Source organism: Symphalangus syndactylus, chromosome X, assembly GCF_028878055.3.
Source record: "Symphalangus syndactylus isolate Jambi chromosome X, NHGRI_mSymSyn1-v2.1_pri, whole genome shotgun sequence".
Lineage (NCBI taxonomy): Eukaryota > Metazoa > Chordata > Mammalia > Primates > Hylobatidae > Symphalangus > Symphalangus syndactylus.
The window spans coordinates 44,930,922-44,951,625 of NC_072447.2; the positions used below are offsets into that span (position 1 = coordinate 44,930,922).

Genomic DNA, 20,704 nt, shown 5'->3' on the forward strand with positions numbered 1-20,704 from the left:
TCAGAGATTGCCCTAAGTTTAGAGAGGGTAGGAAAATGAGGAAAGGCTTCATGGAAAAAGTAGAGGTTAAGTTGAGCCTTGAAGAACAGGACAGACAAGATTTACACGTGCAGAGCTTTTTAGAAGGGCATTCCAGCAGGAGGATAATGTAAGAGCAGAGAAGTGCAATGAATCTGCACAGAAACAAGCTGATGTATAAATTCTCTCATTACCTGTGAACATATACAGCACTTACCATACTGTATTATAATTATCTGTTGATGTATCTATTTTTCCCACTGGTAGGTATGTACTAAGCATCTAGCATAGTACCACACTGCATAAACTATATGCACAAAACTGCTAAATGTTGAAAGGTGAAATGATAGGTTGGATCATCGCTTGTGAAGTCACAAGATTTTAAACATGCTTCAAAATTCTCAGTTGTTGGGGATCGTTAGAACTCATATACATTAACCAACATGTTAAAACTATATTATCTGAATCTTTTCATTAGAGCAGTTCCCTTTAAGACTGCTATCAATCAATACTGTTATCTCAGTTTCTACAATTATTTATACTTAACAAAACTGCTCTGCCTTAAAATATTCTACAGTCAACACTTCCCCAAAATTCATATTGATCTATTCTAACTCATCTGAATTAATGTACTTACAAAAAAATTTTAAATGTTTAAAAAATATATATCATATGCTTAGAAGAATAAATGAATACACAAAGAATAATTCATCAAATTTTTGGTCAGGGTGCACTTTTCATTTCTATTTTGACAGCAATTTACAAATAAATGAGATGCTATACCTTGATTATAATCATCAGTGTTTGAAAATACTGATGAGCCTATGGAATCTGCATACATGAATTATTTTAATGAGAACTACTAAAGGCAAAAGTCCTTCATCTGTTGTTTTAAAAATAAGCAACAATAACAACAACAACAACAACAAAACCCAGAACTCTGCCAGGAATAAAACCTAAAGAAAAATAAATGACCTGACAGCCAATATCCCAACCCTCCTATTAACACATCCTAACAGATCACTTACCGTAGGGATCGCAGTGGTGCAGCTGACTCTTCTGAGCCGTCTCTGCATCAGGTCATGCTCCATACTGTTAACTTCAGACTTCAACCGCTCTAGCTCCTCTTTCTCAAGTTTCAATTGCTTTGCTAACCTCTCCATCCTTGCTCGCTGATGTAACAGCAAGGCTACAGCATTATAGATAACGTCATTGCAGAGAACAACATTGAACAAGTGACTGGAAAATTTCGATATGCACTGCTAATGTATAAAAGACTCATCCAACTTGAGGGTTGGCATTTACTCTCATGTCTTTCTAATGCTATGCTGCCTCCATATCTGCTTCAATTTAGCCCTCTGAATGCAACCAAAGTGACATCACCTGAACATCCCTCTTGTTCTGTTGTCCTAAGATTCTCTTTATACTTGTGTGTGTTTTGAATAGGCTGACTACCAGGCACACTGAATAATTACTTCCCTTCTTATACACTGAAAGAAAACTAAATTCTCAGGTATCTTGAAACAACCTGAATAGACTTTTTAAAAACTCTGTATCTAATTTAGGTCTACTATTAGCTAATCCAATAATCTACTATTAGCTAATCCAGTAATTCCACTTTTATATATTATTACTTTTTAGCTAATCCAATAATTCCACTTCTTATATGTTATTTATATGTAAATATCATTATGCCCTCTGGGCCATCCTCTTTAGAAAAGATTCAAATTCTTTCATTTGATGAACTTTAGTCTGTTCTCCATGAATCTCTTTTTCCTACTCTGTAGTTTGTATTTTTGACAATTTCCGTGTCACTTGTATTTTTCGCTCTATGAATATTTTTAACTAAGCCTTATTAGGCCTACACTTTCATGTTTTAAAACAAAGTCTATAGATGACTCTGAAGCACTAACTTTATTCTTTTTGTTTGTTTTGGACACAGTCTCCCTCTGTTGCCCAGGCTGGAGTGCAGTGGCGTGATCTCGCCTCACTGCAACCTCTGCCTCCGGGATTCAAGCGATTCTCCTGCCTTAGCTTCCCGAGTAGCTGGGATTACAGGCATGCACCACCACACCCAGCTAATTTTTGTATTTTTAGCAGAGGTGGGGTTTCTCCATGTTGGCCAGGCTGGTCTCAAACTCCTGACCTCAGGTGATCCACCTGCCTCAGCCTCCCAAAGTGCTGGGATTACAGGCGTGAGCCACCGCACCCGGCCACTAACTTTATTCTTAATAGCAATGCTACTGCCTAACATTTAATACTAAACATTTAATTAAAACTAAACAGCTAATATATTTGAATGGGAGATTGTTGCCTCTCCACAGAAATTAAATTTCATAAAAGGGTTAAAATTTACCTTGTGTGTAGGCATAGTCATCTGATCCAGAACTAGAACTTCTCTGATATTTATGGCTTCCCTTTTCTCCCCCAGAGCCTGGTATCACTGAAATGGGCTGAATAGGTTCTGGTGCTGCAGAGCGCTCTTCTTGGTCCACTAAATTTAAAAGATTTTCAGTCGTTGCTCGGCCTACGGTAATTTTAAAAACTGTAGTTGGGTTTGGTATCACTCGAGGAGATGGTGATGGAGTACAAGAAGGTCCAGTTGGCTGTGTATATGTAATATACACAGGATTAACACTAAATGGAGGTTTTGGTTGACTAGATATCCCTCTTGAAGGAGAACTTGAAGGTGGCGTGGTGGCTGTGTACAGTGAGTGTTGATTCCGTGGAGATGGTTGATTACTGATGGGTGAAGGACTCCTATTAATTGCTGTCCCAGGTCTTTGAGAAGGTTCAACTGTAATTTCTATCTTCTTCATGGAACCTTTGGATAAACTAGATGCTGTGTATGGAAGATAGGCTACTGAATGGCTTCCCTGTTTCTGATAGCTAGGAGGTCCTTGTTGATACGGATGGGGTGGAGTAGTTGAAGGACTAGGTGGCATAAAGATGTGGCCCAACTGGGAAGGTTGCACTTGATGCTGTGGAGAGCTGAAGGGTGAAGGACACTGAGAAGGAGGTGGTGAATGGTAAGCAGACTGAGGGATCTGCTGCTGTTTGGGAGAATACTGAGAAGGTTGATAGTTCTGTTGGTGTGGATAAACAGGTAAAGGACGCTGGCTATAGTGAGGCACTGGGCCCTGGGGTGAGGACTGCCACGGCGTACTCTGAGGAGTTTGTCTTCCTGATGAACTCTGAGATGTCTGTCTAATATAAATAGAACCAGGAGACCCATAGAGATTGCTTGGAATTTGTGGAAGAATTTGTAAAGCTCTTGGTACAGTCTGTCCAGAAGGGAGATTCTGGGATACTGTAACAGTAATTGGATTTGTACTATACCGAGGTATGTGCATGTATGAAGGAGGTGGCGGTGGTGGTGAAGGCCCTTGCATAGCAGACGGATTCATTCCTGTTTGCATGGAAGATGGCTGTTGAGGTGGCTGTGAAGGAGGAGTAGCTGCACTTCTGTTCTGTTCATTCATAAAAAATGGATTGTAGCTGGGAGTAGCAGCAACAACAGCTGGAGCTGAGTGTGGTTCTTGAACTAAACATATCAGCTGTTTACCTGCTGCATGCTGAGGATCAATATGTCCATCACTTGAGCTATGTACCAGTGTTCGACCACCATTAAGTTGGGCTCCATCTCCTGGGTGATAGCTACTAGGAGAATGGATACCCAGGTTAATATGTAAAAGGCGATTTCTATTCATCCTATTGTCATCTGGACTATGGTATTCCATATATAAGTATTTGCTACTCTCCTGGGAAAGGGCTCGGCAACAGGCTTCAAGATTGTTGTTATTCTAGGGGAGAAAAATGGTAAAAGTAACATTGGCAACATTAACAAATTCTAACAGTGGAAGTCAGGCTTTGCCAGAGAGTTATGCAAATACTACTGTCACAGAATAGAGAGCAGTATTTTAACCACAAAAAACTTCATGATCATCTATCCTGAAAAGGAGATCCCAAATGATTCGTATTATTTTACAAACATTTAGCTCACATTACTAGTACTACCACTACTGCTACTGCTACAGAAATGTAAAGTACCTACTAATGAACACTGTGACTCAACCCCAAGTTTTCTGACTCCAAATCCAGGACTCATTTTATACTTGTTGCATCTCAACAAATTAAAATGTTGGGCTTATCTCGGATTCACCACAATTGCTGCAATATAAGTATAAGTAATATCCATTATTAATATTTAAATTGATAAAAAACATAAAAATAACCATGCTTTAGTTTTTAAAAGGCACTAAAACCACAAAAGGAGAAAAAGAATTACAATAAAATTCCTCAAGAGTTAAAACAATAAAAATTCTAAAGCAGCCCTCATTTTTCTTTTACCTAAATTTATCCTTGAATAACTTCAACTGTCTGAACCATTATATAAGATTTAAGCAAAACGAATCAGTATCAAAAAAGTCCATAACTTGAACTATGTCTCCATGACTTTGCCCGAGTTAGGGTAATTTAATTAAAAACCTGGTGTCGACTGCCTTAATTAAATTCATTCATACTCTCACAGTCTCAAAAGTTTCTACCCGCTGAAAGGTGTCTTGGTATACTTTCAAAATCACTGAAAGATTTGAATTGTTTAATTCTACACACTCACAAAGAAGGTAATAGCAAACTGACACTTTTGAAGTTCCAACTGACAGTAATCAGACTAATAAAAGGTTCCCTCTTTGTAAAATGTTAATTTATCATAAAGCAGTTTTCTATGGAAAGACAGAATTCCAAACTATTTTACTAGCGTAAAACACATATTATCCACTACTTTTGAAGTAATCCATAAAAGTTTCCCAATTATTGTGACATTCTCTGTAGTTCATAAATATACACACGGATATGTACATGTATAGATATTACTATATATTTATTTTAGGAAAAGTACATTTTATATAAAAATGAAAGGAAATAATTCATCTCTGCTGAGAACCAAATGAAGTTAAACCTAAAACAGGACCCATAATGTTGTAATTTTAGAGTTGGGAGAACTCCTATTAGAGTTCATCTGCTCCAATTCAACACACATTTACAGATGAGGAAAAAGATGCCTGGGAAGTTACATGGCTTGACAATAGGCACTTCACTAGTTAACAGAAAAGCCAATTCTAGATTCTTATTCTCCTGAGTCCCAATGCTCTTTCCACACGGTAATTTCAAGGGAAAGGATGTCTGTCCAAAAGGACATTATTAAACTGGAGCTTTAGGAAGTTTAAAAAAAAGTCAAGCAAATCTTTGCAAAATGAATTCTTAGAAATTTAATGAATTGGCTTTATTAAAACTCTATAGATCATTTTTAACCTTTTCTTTATATAAAGTTTTTGATACTAAAATTCAAATACTTTAAAAAATGAGATCATGTGTGTAAAACATTAACATTCTACCCAGATGATAGTAACAAATGGTAATTATAATCAATATAGAAAATTTAAAATTCAAATACTTTTAAAAATACTTTGAGTCACAGAAAGATGTATTAATTGAAGAAAATCATTACAACTCAAAGATTTGAATTATTTTTACCTTGCTTGAAAATCGTATTGAGCAAGGAAGGGAAGATATTAAAAGCAAATTTGGAGCCAAAGGATTCAAAGTGATTGCCAACTAGAATGTGTCACTGACAGACATCTGAAGGAAAAAAATATGGAAGGTGAAATAAAGTATATATATATATATTTTTTTTTAATAGACCTATGGATTAGGGGAAAACAAAAACTAGAGTGTTTCATTTGAAACATAAGGTAGTCATGGATACTTTACCATCTGATATTTTTATTATTAATAACCCTGAAATTCCATGTTCTCTACACTGAGTTAGCCTACTTAGTATTGTCACAAAAAGGATCCAAATTCAAAATGATATAAAGTTGGAATTGTTAGCATGTCTATAGTGACAAGTTGAGTAAATTTTCCTATGAAGAAAAATTAAAAACCGGCCAGGTGCGGTGGCTCACGCTTGTAATCCCAGCACTTTGGGAGGCCGAGGCGGGCGGATCACGAGGTCAGGAGATCGAGACCACGGTGAAACCCCGTCTCTACTAAAAATACAAAAAAAAATTAGCCGGGTGTGTTGGCGGGCGCCTATAGTCCCAGCTACTCGGAGAGGCTGAGGCAGGAGAATGGCGTGAACCCGGGAGGCGGAGCTTGCAGTGAGCTGAGATCGTGCCACTGCACTCCAGCCTGGGTGACAGAGAGAAACTCCGTCTCAAAAAAAAAAAAAAAAAGAAAAATTAAAAACCACAAAACCAAGATATTAAAGTATTATTTTTTACAGAAGTACTGTACAAAGAAAACTACCAGAATAGATTCTAATGTCACATTTGACTGTTAAGTGTCTTTAAAGAAAAATAAGGATAAAAAATGTATCAAACAGTAAACATGAAGAAGAAATCAAAATCATTTCAGAGGTAAGAATTTTTAAGACATATAATGAACACTTTTGAAAGGAATGAGGCAAAAAAGCATCATATTCCTAAAAAGTGATCCTAAATTGAGGATGATACCCCAGAGTGAGGCTCTAAGGCTTGCACATTAAATGCAAACTACTGAGCCTCGTACATTTTAATGTGAATAAAGCAGTTTTCCAGAGCCAGTAGGTGGTAAATCTCCATACCAATATATTTTATTAATCCCAAAGGAAGAAAAAAGTGAAAGACTTAGGACAGTGTAATTATCAACAAATGTTCACTGAGCTGAATTTAAAGTTCTATTGCTTCAGTTTAGTTAAATGGTCATGAAAAATGCAGGTAATAATGGGCTAAGTGAAATAAAACAAGGTCAGGGCTAGGTTGGGCCCTAAGATAGGTGAGGAAGGTGACTGCTAGGAAGAGGTTTAAACTAAAAGCTTCATCCTTACTTGGTTTCAGTCCGGTGGGAAGTGTCTTTGCTTTACCAGAAACCAAAATGGGGCTAAAGTAAAGAGCTGAGATTCAGGCTGGGAATGTGTGTGAGAAAAAGCAAAGGCAAGCTGTAACACAAAAACCATAAGCCCAAAGCTCTAGACTAGTAACGGGCTTGCAAACAAAGGAAGCACCTCTGTTACCATCATTGTTCTGTGAGTCTCTATTTATAATTAACCACACCTGCATATAGGTTTAGGTTATATCCTGAGCTGCTCACACTGCCATAAGGTAGAGTTTGAACATGAGTACTGACTGTGTGTGAGGAAGACCAGTGAGCATGGTAGAAGTACTGCTGCCCAAAGTTAAGCAAACAGGTAAATGCCATAACCCAAAACACTAAGATCCTGTGAAGAATGATATAAAACACAACAAGGGGACAGTGGGATAGGGAGATGGGGTACAGGGAAAGTGGCAGGCCTACTTCTCTGTTTGTTGTCCCCTGAGTGGGAAACACACATTCTATCTTAGAGATGAGATTTAATTCAATGTAAGACACACAGCAAGACAAAGGTAATGTGAGTGAAAGTGGGCTTACATTTAAAATTAGGTATCAGTAAGGATTTAGCATTAGAAAAACAGGAAGTGGATTATCTACAGACTTTTTAAAAAAGACTCAAAAGTGTATAGTCTAAGAAGTTAAAATGATAAATTTGAGATTCAAAATTCAACTCTAAGGACTTAGGGACTGACAGTACAACCCAAAAACTTCAAAAAGTGAAACATAAGGAGAATCTGTTTTTCTTGTTGTTACATGCTTTTATTCTCTTCTCCAATCTGTGGTTCTCAATGGTGGGAGATTTTGCCTCCCATGAGACATCTGGCAATGTTTAAAGACATTTTCAGTTGTCACAACTGCGGGGATGCTATTGGTGTTTACTGGGTAGAGGCCTCGGATGCCTAGAAAGTTTAGTAATTCTACAATGCACAAGGCCGACTCCCACAACAGAGAATTATCCAGGCTAGACTGTCAACAGTGCCAAGGTTGAGGGGAAATCCTGCTCTAAATGTTCCCCCCGACCACACACACACACACACACACACACACACACACACACACACAGAAAACATACCTGGGTTCTAATTACATCACACATCACCAGCTCTAATAGGAAAAACTAGAACTTAATATCACTATCACTGGTAGGTAACTTACCTGTAACATGCACTGAGACACTACGCCCTCTGGAATTTCAGGGAAACGTTGTCGAAGATCATGGAGAACCTGAATATCAAGCTGTGGGCTGCTTTGCGCCATGCCAGAGCAAATGGTGGCCAAGTTTCTCTTAGGAAATGGATGTTAACCGGCTTTCCAAAAGTAATGATCTTCTAGCACCACAGTCATTTTCTATTTAAAAAAAAAAAAGTATGGTTAAGTCTAGTTACACATTTTACTTTATTCCTATTGATCCTATACATCTCAGTAGTGGTGGCATCTCCTCTAAGGAGGCTTCCACTGACACTCCTTCTTAGTCCTGCTGCCTTGCCTCTCCCCTCCACGATGCTGCCAAAGCAGGCTGTGCTTATCCTCACAGAAACACTAAACATGCTATACTGAAACCATCTATGCACCTAAAGGTCTCACGTATTTAAAAAACAAACAAAAAACAAAAACCTGAAGCCCCACATGGAATATAGCTCATTATTAAAGACAGTGAGGAAGTACTCAAGAAGTGATGGGAACATATAAGGACCTGGAAGTCAACTTGAAGAGGTGCACTCACTGGCCACATTTGCAACAATTTGAATACCAAAATAATAAAAGACAGTAATGAGTTATAAACCTGTAGAAAAGAGGGAGCCATGTGTCCGTATCAATGAAGATAGCTAAATACATACCTACAAAAATAGGGGAGAAGGGAAGTCCCTGCTTACAGTAAAATCCAATTGGTAAACATGCAGGAGTGCTGGAGCTGGAAAAATCATCATTTTGCAGCCATCATAGTATAGACTGCTTCAAGCAAGTATCATCAATGGATGCTAAATCTAGGGGAAAATCTGGATGAAGAGCAGGAAATACACACAGTTTTAAAAGTGTGTACCCAAAGCTTATTAGTTGCAAAGGGGAAAAATTTAATTATACAGTGGACAAACTGAACAACATCTTGACTGGGTGATCAAAATGATGAACATCACCAATGAGGGCCAGATGGACTGCACAGGCCTCCAGATGTGACACCATGAGAAGAACACATCATTTTATAGTATTACAGTCAGGAATGCATAACCTGAAACTAATCATGAGGAAATAGAACGTTTCTCATTTTGGGTTTTTCTATTGAAAAGTGAAGGGGAAAGGAAATGTCATTTTAAGACAAAGGTTTGAAAAATGTCCCAGGTTAAAAAAGAGAGAGCCATGACAACTAAATCTTTTACCTGATCCTGATCCTATACTAAAAGGGAAAACTGTTATAAAATAAATGAGTGGATCCATTGACCAAAGTGAAATGTTGATGGTAGATTAGAAGTATTCTATCAATGTTAAATGTATTGAATTTCCTGTTTTCTGAATTGATAACTGTGCTGTGGTTACATAAGAGAATATTCCTATTTTTAGGTATTAGACAACGAAGCATTCAGTGGTAAAGGGCATGCAACTTACTCTCAAATACTTCAGAAAAAAATATATGTACGTGTGTGTACATACAAACGTGTGTACATGCACACATGCATGTGTGCACAGACAACAATAAAGCAAACAGGAAAATGTTAACAATAGGTAAATTTAGGTAAAGGGTATGTGGTGTTCTTTCTCCTATTTTTATTCTCACAATTCCTGTCAGTTTAAAATTATTTCCAAATAAAAAGTAAAAATGAAAACAAAAACCAGCTAACCAAACAAAAGCTTGTAGCTCTACTCAAGGTCTGTGCCTTTTTCACCACTGTATTTACAGAGCCCAACCCCATGTCTACCCAAGTATCTGTTAAATGATGAATCAATTTCACTATACTAAACCAGTCTACCTAATAAGATAGATTTGGATAAAACACTATTCATATTCAAAGAAAAATACATAGACAAGCCTTTTAGATGACTCTTGTCTCCCCATCTCCTGCCATCCCTCACCCAGCAAATGTCAGGGGAGTGGAGTCACCTATATAGGGCAATTTGTGAATGCTTAGGGAAAAAAATTGGTTTAGGCTACTAAATCAATGGGTATATTTTTCCAGTTTGTCCCTTTTGAAAATTCCAAATCTGAAATACTAAGAGATGCTATCAGATTAACAGTCCAGGATTTAATTTAAAATGTAAGTTATTTCAAAGTCCTTGGTGTTAATTTAACTTTTTTCTGAATGGGGTTTGAATTATCTATCTTCCATTTTCACAGTAAAGCAATTTATAATTTCCACTGGCCAAAGGAGTCCTAGCTAGATGTATAATCTTACCAAGTCACTGAAGCTCTAAAGCAGCATTGTCCACTAAAAATATGTGAGTCATATGTATAATTTTAAATGTTCTAGTGGCCAACTTAGAAACAGGTGAAATTAATTGTCATTTAACCCATGTCAAAAGTATTGTTTTAAATGTAATCTATATAAAATCAGTTATTTTATATATATTTTTCAAATGATATCTTTGAAATCCAGTGTATATTTTATACTTACAGCACATCTTAATTCACACTGGTCCCATTTCCAGTGCTCAGTAGCCACCTGTAGTTAGTGGCTACATTACTGGACAGTGCAGCTCTAAGGCTTTAGGATCTTCATTTAAATAATAGGTGACAACCTACAACTCTTAGATTCCTTAATTCAACATCTCCTTTGAGGGTATACAATTGAGTAGGCACATGGCCTAGCACAGGCTAGGGGTTCAATAAATATTTATTAGGAGAAATGGGGAGAAAAACGGAATTCACTGAATTCAATGGTAGGGATGACCTTAACTAATCAAATCTGCTTGTATTTACAGAAATAACAATTTTCCTAACAGGAAGTGATCCCAATATTTTAGGTGCTAAACCACATTCAGAACACTTCATGGCTATTTAATCGAACCTTCAATAAAGAGCTTCTGAAGCAGCCAAAGGCCTAACTCCAGCTTTCCCAGTGGCTCCCAAAAACGGTTTTATTCATTTCCCAACCTTAATTACAAGCCTTTAAAATACAAGGGCAATACCATTGTCTTTTTTATGAGATAGAAGAAAAGGCAAGAAGAATGAAAACAAGGACAGACAGGTTTCAGGTGTCAAAAGCATAGGCTCCATATACTTCAGAGATCTTGAGAGCGGCCAGCTCTCACCTGGCTTTGTCAGAGCCTTCAGAAACCTCAGATGCTACTGAATCCAAGGTTACCATTATTTTTATCACTATAATTAGCTACAATTTACTGGTAGCTAATAATATGCCCTCAAAGGTAGTTATGATCATCTCCATTTTACAAATAAGAAAATGAACTCAAAGAATGAACATATGGCAGAATCATGACTCAAATCCACGCCTGCCTGCTTGCTCCAAAGTCTGTGTTCTTTCCACTGTGTCACTAGTAGGTATCAGAGACATTTCTAATGAGTGCCTTTCTTTGACTGGCTAAGGAGCAAACCCTCATAAAGTTTATCATTCAAATAGGGAGCTAAAGGTGTGTGGTGAGGTGGAAGACTGAGAGGGAAGGAAAAAATAATTCTTGTACAAATAAGTTAGCTGTTTAAACACACAAGAAGAAAATGCCTTTTTAAAAAATGGTTATAAATACTTGACTTTGAAGAAACATGTTAAAGCATCTTTCAAATGGAAGCCAACAGCTTACAAAAATGGCTACCATCTGAAAAGATGATTAATAGTAGACTGACTTTTCACAACAAATAGGAATCTAAACTGGTAAACACATATCCTTCTTAAGGGATTATGTATGTAATCTTAATAGTGGTTAGCATTCTGCCCTGTACAAACATTCACTCACATCAGCACTGACATGAATAATCATTTAGTATTTCACAGTAATATATAACACTTTCAAACTTAATTTTTTGATAACTATATCATGTTAAAATACTTTAAAAAAGCAATTTCCATTTTGCTCACTGGGAGGCTTTCTGTTTACAAACAGAAAATATTCCAGCCAATAAATTAAGTCAATGATACAGTTTGGATGTTTGTCCCCTCCAAATCTCATGTTGAAATGTGATTCCCAATGTTGGAGGTGGGGCCTGATGGGAGGTGACTGGATGATAGGGGCAGATCCCTTGTGAATGGTTTAGCACCATCCTAGGTGAGTCCTTGTTCCGTTCACTCAAGATCTGATTGTTTAAAACTCTAGGACCTCTCCCTCACCCGCCTTGCTCCCGCTGTCGCCATGTTACATGCCTGCTCTTGCTTCACCATCTGCCATGATTGTAAACTTCCTGAGGCTCTCACCAGAAGCTGGGCAGATATTGGTGCCATGCTTACGCAGCCTGTAGAATCCTGAGCCAATTAAACCTCTTTTCTTTATAAATTACCCTGCCTCAGGTGTTTCTTTACAGTGACATAAGAATGGCCTAATATAGTCAGTTTCCTTTAAAAACAAAGTTTTACAGTAAAGTATTATGCTGTACTTTTGTATTTAATCCAATAGAAACAAAATGAAAACATTGTCATATAGTGTCATATTATAGATGTGGCTACCATGCAGATCAAAGCATATAATCTATTCTTGTCCATATATACCAATGTAGGCAACAACTACTAAGCAAAATACACATTGAGTTTGTTTCTTAACATTATAATGGGCTATTTTTTATACAATAAGTGCTGAATGATGATTTGTCACTTTAAAACCAGACAGAGGACTCAAGCAGTATCTAAGCTGTACAGGCTAGGCTCAGGCATGACCAAACTCCTGGGACACCCTTGAAACACCCCCATTAAAGTCCAGATGGCCACAGCTGTGGATTGTGGAGCTGTGTAGGCGGCAACCCTAGATCAAGAAAGAAGAAATACTAAAGACATAAACCCTATGATCATCACACAGTTCAGGGGCCACATGAACCAAGAGATTCCGCAGAGTTTTTTTTTTGTTTTTTTTTTTTTATACTTTAGGTTTTAGGGTACATGTGCACAATGTGCAGGTTTGTTACATGTATCCATGTGCCATGTTGATTTCCTGCACCCAATAACTCGTCATTTAGCATTAGGTATATCTCCTAATGCTGTCCCTCCCCCCTCCCCCCACCCCACAACAGTCCCCGGAGTGTGATGTTCTCCTTCCTGTGTCCATGAGTTCTCATTATTCAATTCCCACCTATGAGTGAGAACATGCGGTGTTTGGTTTTTTGTCCTTGCGATAGTTTACTGAGAATGTTTTCCAGTTTCATCCATGTCCCTACAAAGGACACGAACTCATCTGCAGAGTTTTAAGCCTTTATTGCATGTCAGCTTTGTGAGGATTCTTTTCTTAAAGGCAAAACAAGACTATGGGGCCCAGATGCTATGCTTAGCAGTGGAATCAGAGGCTTCCTTCAGTGGTGCAGCTACCTCCCTAATTCAAGACTGCTGGTAACACAAGGCACAGTGGTTTCTGTTCCTGAAAAAGCAGTTGCTAGGATGTCTCCCAACAGAATTGCTCCTCCCTATCAGAGAGGAAGCTCCCCCAGAGCTCTGCTCTAATGCCACAATTCCCCACACCCTAGAAAATGATGTCGACATCTAGTGCTTTGTTTCCACAGTTTTTCCTGAGCTCAGCAAATAAACAGGGTGGTGCCATTATGGCCCAGAGTGTTTTACCTCTGTCAGAATTTTAGGTCACTTCCTAAAACAGTTATATCAGAGGTTGCAAACCAATGGTCTGTGGGATGAATTCAGCCCACAGATCTGCCTGATTTGGCCGCCACAGTGTGTTTTTGTTTGTTTGTTTGTTTTTAAGTTGAGCTACATTTAAAACTGGGAGATTTCACATAAAAATGTACATATCTAGCTTTTCTCTGAAAAATCACATGATCTAGCAACTGCAGGCAACAACTGGCTGAAGCTACGGTACCACTCCCCTTTTAGAAAGGACAGTTTGCCTAGTTCCTATACACCATTGCTGATTCCAAACACTGCAGCCTGGCCTTGCTTCACTCATCTAGATACCTGCTGGGTTTGTGACACCCGAAATGTGTTCTGCAGAAAGGTTTAAAGATACAATGGTAAGTATCAGTGTACTCTAGTGTGTCTCAACGGCATACTATTGATGCAATAATTTGGGGCACAAGAATTCCTTGTCATGCAAGACTATCCCAGGCAATGAAAGGTATTTAGCATCCTGGCCCCTCCCATAAAATCTCAGTAGCACCCCCAAGTGGCCTCTAGAGAGGCAATACTTTCTTGGGCTGACAGCCACTGCTAGCATATTAAGGTAATGAGGTGAGTGAGCATTTCCCAGGTTTGAAGAAAAGTTGTTAGCCTTGTCTTGAGAGAACTTTTAGGATTGCAAAATAAAAGAATCATTAATTTTTCTGGTTGGTCTGGCCTAGTAATAATTGTTGAACAAAACATAGTATGTATATGAGTATAAAGCTTTCAAACTTTCATCTATTTTTTTGCTGCTTTGGAGGTTTTGATTTTAGATCATATCTACTGAGCCGTATCTGTGTATCAAGTACTGTGCTAAGTGCTTTACCTCATTTAATCCCTAAAATACTTCCATGAGAGAGGTAATATTATCATCCACATTTTACAAATAAGGAAACTGGAAGTTCAGAGAGGGCAAATAAATGGCCTGTGGTTACACAGTCAACCAGTAGCAAAGCTAGGATACAAATTTAAGGTTATGCTCTTAACCATTATTCTTCTGTACTACTGGCTACCTGGTAAGACTCTGATGATGTCATAACTCTTAACAACAGTTTAAAGCAAACCTTGCTTTTAAAACAGAAGAGTTTTTGTACTAGAGTGTGAATTCTTCAAGTTAAACAGTAACAAAAAGTGGCTGATATTGAGGCATAACAAATGGTCTTTTACTGGCAGAGATAAGAGTTCCATTTTCAGGATTTTTCATGCATATATGTAAAGGTGCTACCAAATAACAAGGGAGAGAGGAATACAATAGTTATTATTTCCCCTAAATAAGCCTTCTAAATAATTTATGAAACAGTCATCCTATAGGATTTTTATTACAGTAGAGACCATTTTGAAATAGTCACATATTCACTGCATCTATCTCATATTCTGTAAGTCTCAAGAGATATACTATGAGACTGAAATAATAATATTAAAATAATCCTCAAAAACATTTTCAATTTAAATATGGCCTCCAGAAACAATATATTCATATTTAATTTAAACTTAACACCCCCCACAAAGAATATGTTAGCTGCCACATTAAAATTATACATAAAAATATTTATAAATATGCATAAATATATAGACTATACACACAGAAATTTCAGCTGAGAGGACACAGAGGCAAGAATATCCCAGTAGCAATGAGCACACCCAGCACCCGGTTCTTGATTTCTAATTGCATTCTCTCTTTAATAAAGGGAACCAAGGCCCTGTGGAGAAATGGATGATTCTAAAACTGGGGCAGGGAATATATAGAATGAGCCTGGAGCATCTTGTAGTACCAGAAAGTAACAAAGTACTAAAAAATCAAAATCCCATGATGATGAGGGCATGTCGAAATGACACAGGAGCCAACTGAAGGAGCTCCCAATGGTCAAAGCTGGAAAAATTTGAACACCAAAATAAATAAAGTAGTATTATATTATGATCCAACGTATAAAATAAATAGCCATGAGCCCATACTGATATAAAGAAATGACTGAATGAATGAATGATAAATGAGGGGTGGGGGGAGCCTCCCACGAAGAAAATCTCAAACAATTTACATAGATAATTCACCTCAAGGAGGTGGAGCATAACCTCCCACCTCTTAAGTGTGGACTGCACACAGTGACTGCTTTCCAAAGACCACAATACAGGAAAGGGGTGTTTAAAAAAAAAAAAAAAAAGATTACAGTGAAGAAACCTGACAAACACGTTCTCAGCCAGGTGATCAAGGTCAACATCAACAGTGATAAGTCATGTTGATAGTATGGACTGTTTGTATGATGTGATGAGAATGTGAGAATGGCACTTTATCTTTGTGGTCTTCCTCCTCAAAACCCATAACCCCATTCTACCCATGAGAAAACCATCTGACACATCCCAACTGAGTGATAGTCTACAAAATACCTGATCAGTACTCCTCAAAAACAAAAGTCTGAGAAACTGTCACAGCCAAGAGGAGTCTAAGGAGACATAACAACCAACTGTGATGGGGTTTCCTGGATGGAATCCTGAAAGAGGAAAAAAAACATGTTCAGTAAAAGTTAAGGAAATCTGAATATAGACTTCAGTTAATAATAACGTTTCAATATTGGTTCACTAATTTTAACAAACATACCATGCTAATGTAAGCTGTTAATAATAGGGGAAACTGAGTGCAGGGTATATGGGGACTCCCTGTACCATCTTCTCAATTTTTCTGTAAAACTTAAACTGTTCTAAAAAATAGAGTTATTTAAAATTAGAAAAAAAAAATACCTCAAGATGGTTTATCAACCCTGGCACAGAAATTTAATTCACATCTCCAGCTCTGAAAGCAACTTCTTTTCAGTAGTCTAGAAATCTGAGAAAACGAAAAGATGGTTATCTTTTTGCTAACTTCCCAACTCAATATGGAAAATAACAAAAAACTAGTAGACTTCTGGTGCCTCAAAGTAACAGCAGACAGGATGCTAGACCACACTTTCAGGGCAGGTTGGCTCTTTCCCAAGTATCCTTACAAGCTGAATCTTCTTTTCTTTTAGGTCAAAAATATATTCTACAGCAACTAAATTCTACATGATCCCACAGAAGAAAGCAAAGGTTCAAAAAGAAAAACAAGTCCACTGCTTATTTTCTTAAGTCAACACCTGGTTCTGACTTAGCATCCTGAGCCTCCATTCTATTTAGAAAAGAGATTAAGCCCAGGCCTATGAAGCATGCATATAATTTTTTTTTTTTTTTTTTTTTTTTTTTTTTTTTTTTTTTTTGACACAGGCTAGAGTATAGTGGCAAACTCACGGCTCACTGCAGCCTCAACCTCCTAGGCTCAAGTGATCCTCCCATCTCAACTGCCCAAGTAGCTGGGACTACAGTTGTGCACCACCATACCTGGCTAATTTTTTAATTTTTCATAGAGATGGGGTTTCACCATATTGCCCAAGCTGGTCTCAAACTCCTGGGCTCAAGTGATCCACCCACCTGGGCCTCCCAAAGTGTTGGGATTACAGGTGTGAGCCACCATGCCCGGCCTATATGATTTTTAATTGCATAGCACAAAGTGTGTATAACTTTTTGAAAAATGCTACCTCTATTATAAACTCTGTTTTCTGTTTAGTTCTGTTTAGTGAAAAGCTATATATATATATATATATATATATATATAGAGAGAGAGAGAGAGAGAGAGAATAGTAACCTTATTCACTTATTTTGAAGGTGAGCACTCTCTCTCCCCATTTAGAGATTATCTGCATTCTCAGTAAACCTAGTAATTCAATGTTAATATTATGATTTTAGGGCATATATTGGCTTTTATCAAAGCTATCATACATACAAATTTCTAGTTGATCTCCTGAGTCAACTTCATTTTACAACCACAGTAGAGCTAAAATAACATACCCTGTTTATATCATATATTTAATTTTGCAGTTTACCAAACTTTCTTATTTTTTAATTTCTCACTTTGATTATCCAAAATAAAATGAACTTCAAGTATGAGCAAGAAGCACTGTGCACTGACATAAATGCTTTTTCTACCATGTGTAATATTTTTTTCTACTTTCTGATACAATAATGCGAAATCCATCCCACATTTTTTTTTTTTTTTTTGAGAGGGAGTTTTGCTCTGTTACCCAGGCTGGAGTGCAATGGCAAGATCTCGGCTCACTGCAACCTCCGCCTCCTGGGTTCAAGCGATTCTCCTGCCTCAGCCTCCCAAGTGGCTGGGATTACAGGCACCCTCCATCATGCCTGGCTAATTTTTGTATTTTTGTAGAGATGGGGTTTCACCATTTTGGCCAGGCTGGTCTTAAACTCCTGACCTCAGGAGATCTGCCCACCTTGGCCTTCCAAAGTGCTGGGATTACAGATGTGAGCCACCGCGCCCAGCCTTTTGTTTGTTTTTTGCCATCCCACATTCATGTTAACCCCCTCCTAAATGCCTACAAAGTTTTCTCCCTTTCGTAAATGCCTATAAAAGTCACTGTGTGTTGATTATCACTTTCAGCACTTAGTATATTAACTTTTTATTCTCCTCTAGGATTTTTCACTATAAATCTTGAGAACAAGAACCAAACATGCTCTTTTGGCTACAGTGCCTTGTACACACTAAATATTCAATATAAATGACAAAATATAGGCCTTGAAAATAACTGGAAATCTAATTTGCTCTGGTCAAGGTGTTTCAAGGTCTTAGTTGCACCAATTCCTAAATGACATTATTTTAAAAGAAAGACAGAACAACCTATTGGTGACATATGCCAGAGGCAGATCATCTGCACATTTTATTACTTAAAGAGATTACTTAGAACAGTGTTTTTCAAATGGTGGGTTTTGACCTATTAATGTATTGTATAACAAATGTACTAGGTGATGACTATAAGGGGAAAAGAAAAAGAAATAACAAAATATCGAAGTGTTTCACACACATTAATGGCAAATACTAATTCAAAAAACTTGTTTCAGGTATGTGCATATGTACTAGATCACGATTAAAATGTATTTCTTACTGTGGGTTTGAGAAATAGTGACTTCAAATATGGTGATATATTTTAAGTTATACAAGGAAAAATATTACTACTTTCCTTGTTACCTTCTAAATAGATGGCAGCTTTCTGATTAAGAAGCAAAATGGAAGTACTGGAGAAACTCTCTGGATATGAAAGTTGAAATGACTTAACTCTCACGTTATGAATTTCTGTGTGATTTCTCTCAAGTGCAGCCTAGATGTGTTCATGTAGCATCCTCACATACCTATAGGAGGCTCCTGCCTTCTAATATATTTAAAAGATTTTTTTAAAAATGAATAATCAGTCTCATTAACCCTGAAATCCAAGACCACAACTATGGGAATTTCCTAGTGGAAGAGTTTGAAAGATTAACAGAAATGCTATTTATAATCATTAACTACACAATTTCTAATCCATTGCCCATTCATTTAATAAAATCTAAGCTTGGCGATACAGAAGACCCATGTCCTCGTAGTGAGAGAAACACACTGGCAGTTATAATAGAGTGGGGTTGAGTTCTATAATAAGTAGTCAGAAAAAGAAACAATGAAGGTAGAACAAAGAGAAGGAGAGCTGAGGAAAGCTTCAGGGAAGAGATAACATTTAAGCTGGATTACAAAAAATAGGTTTTTTGTTTAAAATAAAAACAATAGAATTATAAAGCTGGAAGAAACTCCACATCATCTAACCCAGTAGTTCCCAACCAGGGGTGACTTTTCCCTGCAAGGGACATTTGGCAACATCTGAAGATATTTTTGGTTGTCATACTGAGGAAAGGTGCTACTGACATCTGACAGGCAGAGTCCAGAGATGCTGCTAAACATCCTACACTGCACAGGACAGCCCCTGACAACAGAAAATTATCCAGCCCAAAATGCCAATAGTGCCAAATCTGAGAAACCCTGAACTCAACCCAAATACAAACACTTCACACAAGAAGATAACTAAAGGCTGGAGGGATTTTAAAACTTGTTAAAAGCCAAGATTATTAAACGGGTGTCACAACATCTTGCCTAAGTATTTAATTCACAGCACATACCCATGCTGGATACTAGGAAACAGATGTTATAAAAAGTGGGAACATTTTCATAAGGTAGAAAGATAAACTAGATGTAGAAATCACGGCTGATATTGTTATGTAGTCTTTCCTGATACAGATCTACCAATGGCTCAAAGCAAGAATTATGGTTACAATACCACTAACAAAATTATACCGTTATTTGTTCATAATACTGTATTTACCATCTGCTTAATTCAGTTATTCAACATGGATTTGAGAATAAGAAAAATTACAAAAGCTAGGAAGTTGGAAGATTTGTATATCCCACACACATCTAGTTATTTCTTGGGGACAGATCTTTCAATCTCCACCAGCTCCAATGCTGGGGATCTGGCACCTGAGTAGGATTAGCCCCTTTTATTCAAAATAAACTGCTAAATTACCCTTGTATTTTCTGGTGAGGTTTCTAATAGCAAATGAATTGTCCAAAGAACTTGTAACTCCCACTAGCAGTAGTAGTAGTACTAGTACTAGTAGTAGCAGTAGCAGCTGCTGTTCTTAGGGCCTAAATCTAAACACATGAAATCACTTGGACATCTTTTATTTTGTCATCCTTGCTCTTAAATGCACAAAGGACACGGAATATAAATGGAGGGGAGGGTGTAAACATGTTAACAGTAATACAGATTCATTTTCAAAAAAGAAATATACTCCTTACCTCCAATTTTTCAACTGGTGAAAATTCAACTAAGATAATTCGTCCAGTTTGACACGACACAATCCACGGTCAAAAACTTGAAGAAAAGGTTGAAGACAGTGTCCTGAAAAATAAATGGCTAATGAGGTAAGATTCAAACTGTGAAAGCTTTAAATAGAACAGTGTGAACAAGTGATATAGTGTATGAATAAAAGGTCATGAAAAAGCAGGCAGCCATTTTACTACATGAAATTTCAGTGAATGAAATTTATGTTTAATTGATACTAAGAGAAAGTTTTCCTGACTGCCTGAGCCAGCCTGCTCCTCTCTCGTCACCTCGAGTGCCTAAGGTAGAGCGTTACAA

General features: G+C 37.4%; 1 protein-coding gene across 6 annotated transcripts in view; it reads right to left on the reverse strand.

Moving 5' to 3' along the window:
• TAB3 (TGF-beta activated kinase 1 (MAP3K7) binding protein 3) overlaps nt 1-20,704 on the reverse strand; it is a 61,798-nt gene that overhangs the window by 24,066 nt on the left and 17,028 nt on the right. For 5 of the 6 annotated variants that reach the window (XM_055267776.2, XM_055267775.2, XM_055267774.2 and 2 more), the window contains exons 2-7: nt 20,362-20,464; nt 16,416-16,500; nt 16,065-16,168; nt 8,086-8,277; nt 2,375-3,821; nt 1,047-1,207 (exon numbers count right to left, since the gene is read on the reverse strand). In XM_055267776.2, the coding sequence (XP_055123751.1) occupies nt 1,047-1,207; nt 2,375-3,821; nt 8,086-8,187 (1,710 nt within the window). In that variant the 5' untranslated portion in view covers nt 8,188-8,277; nt 16,065-16,168; nt 16,416-16,500; nt 20,362-20,464. The remainder of the gene's footprint in view (nt 1-1,046; nt 1,208-2,374; nt 3,822-8,085; nt 8,278-16,064; nt 16,169-16,415; nt 16,501-20,361; nt 20,465-20,704) is intronic. The other variant, XM_063634577.1, reaches the window with a different exon arrangement.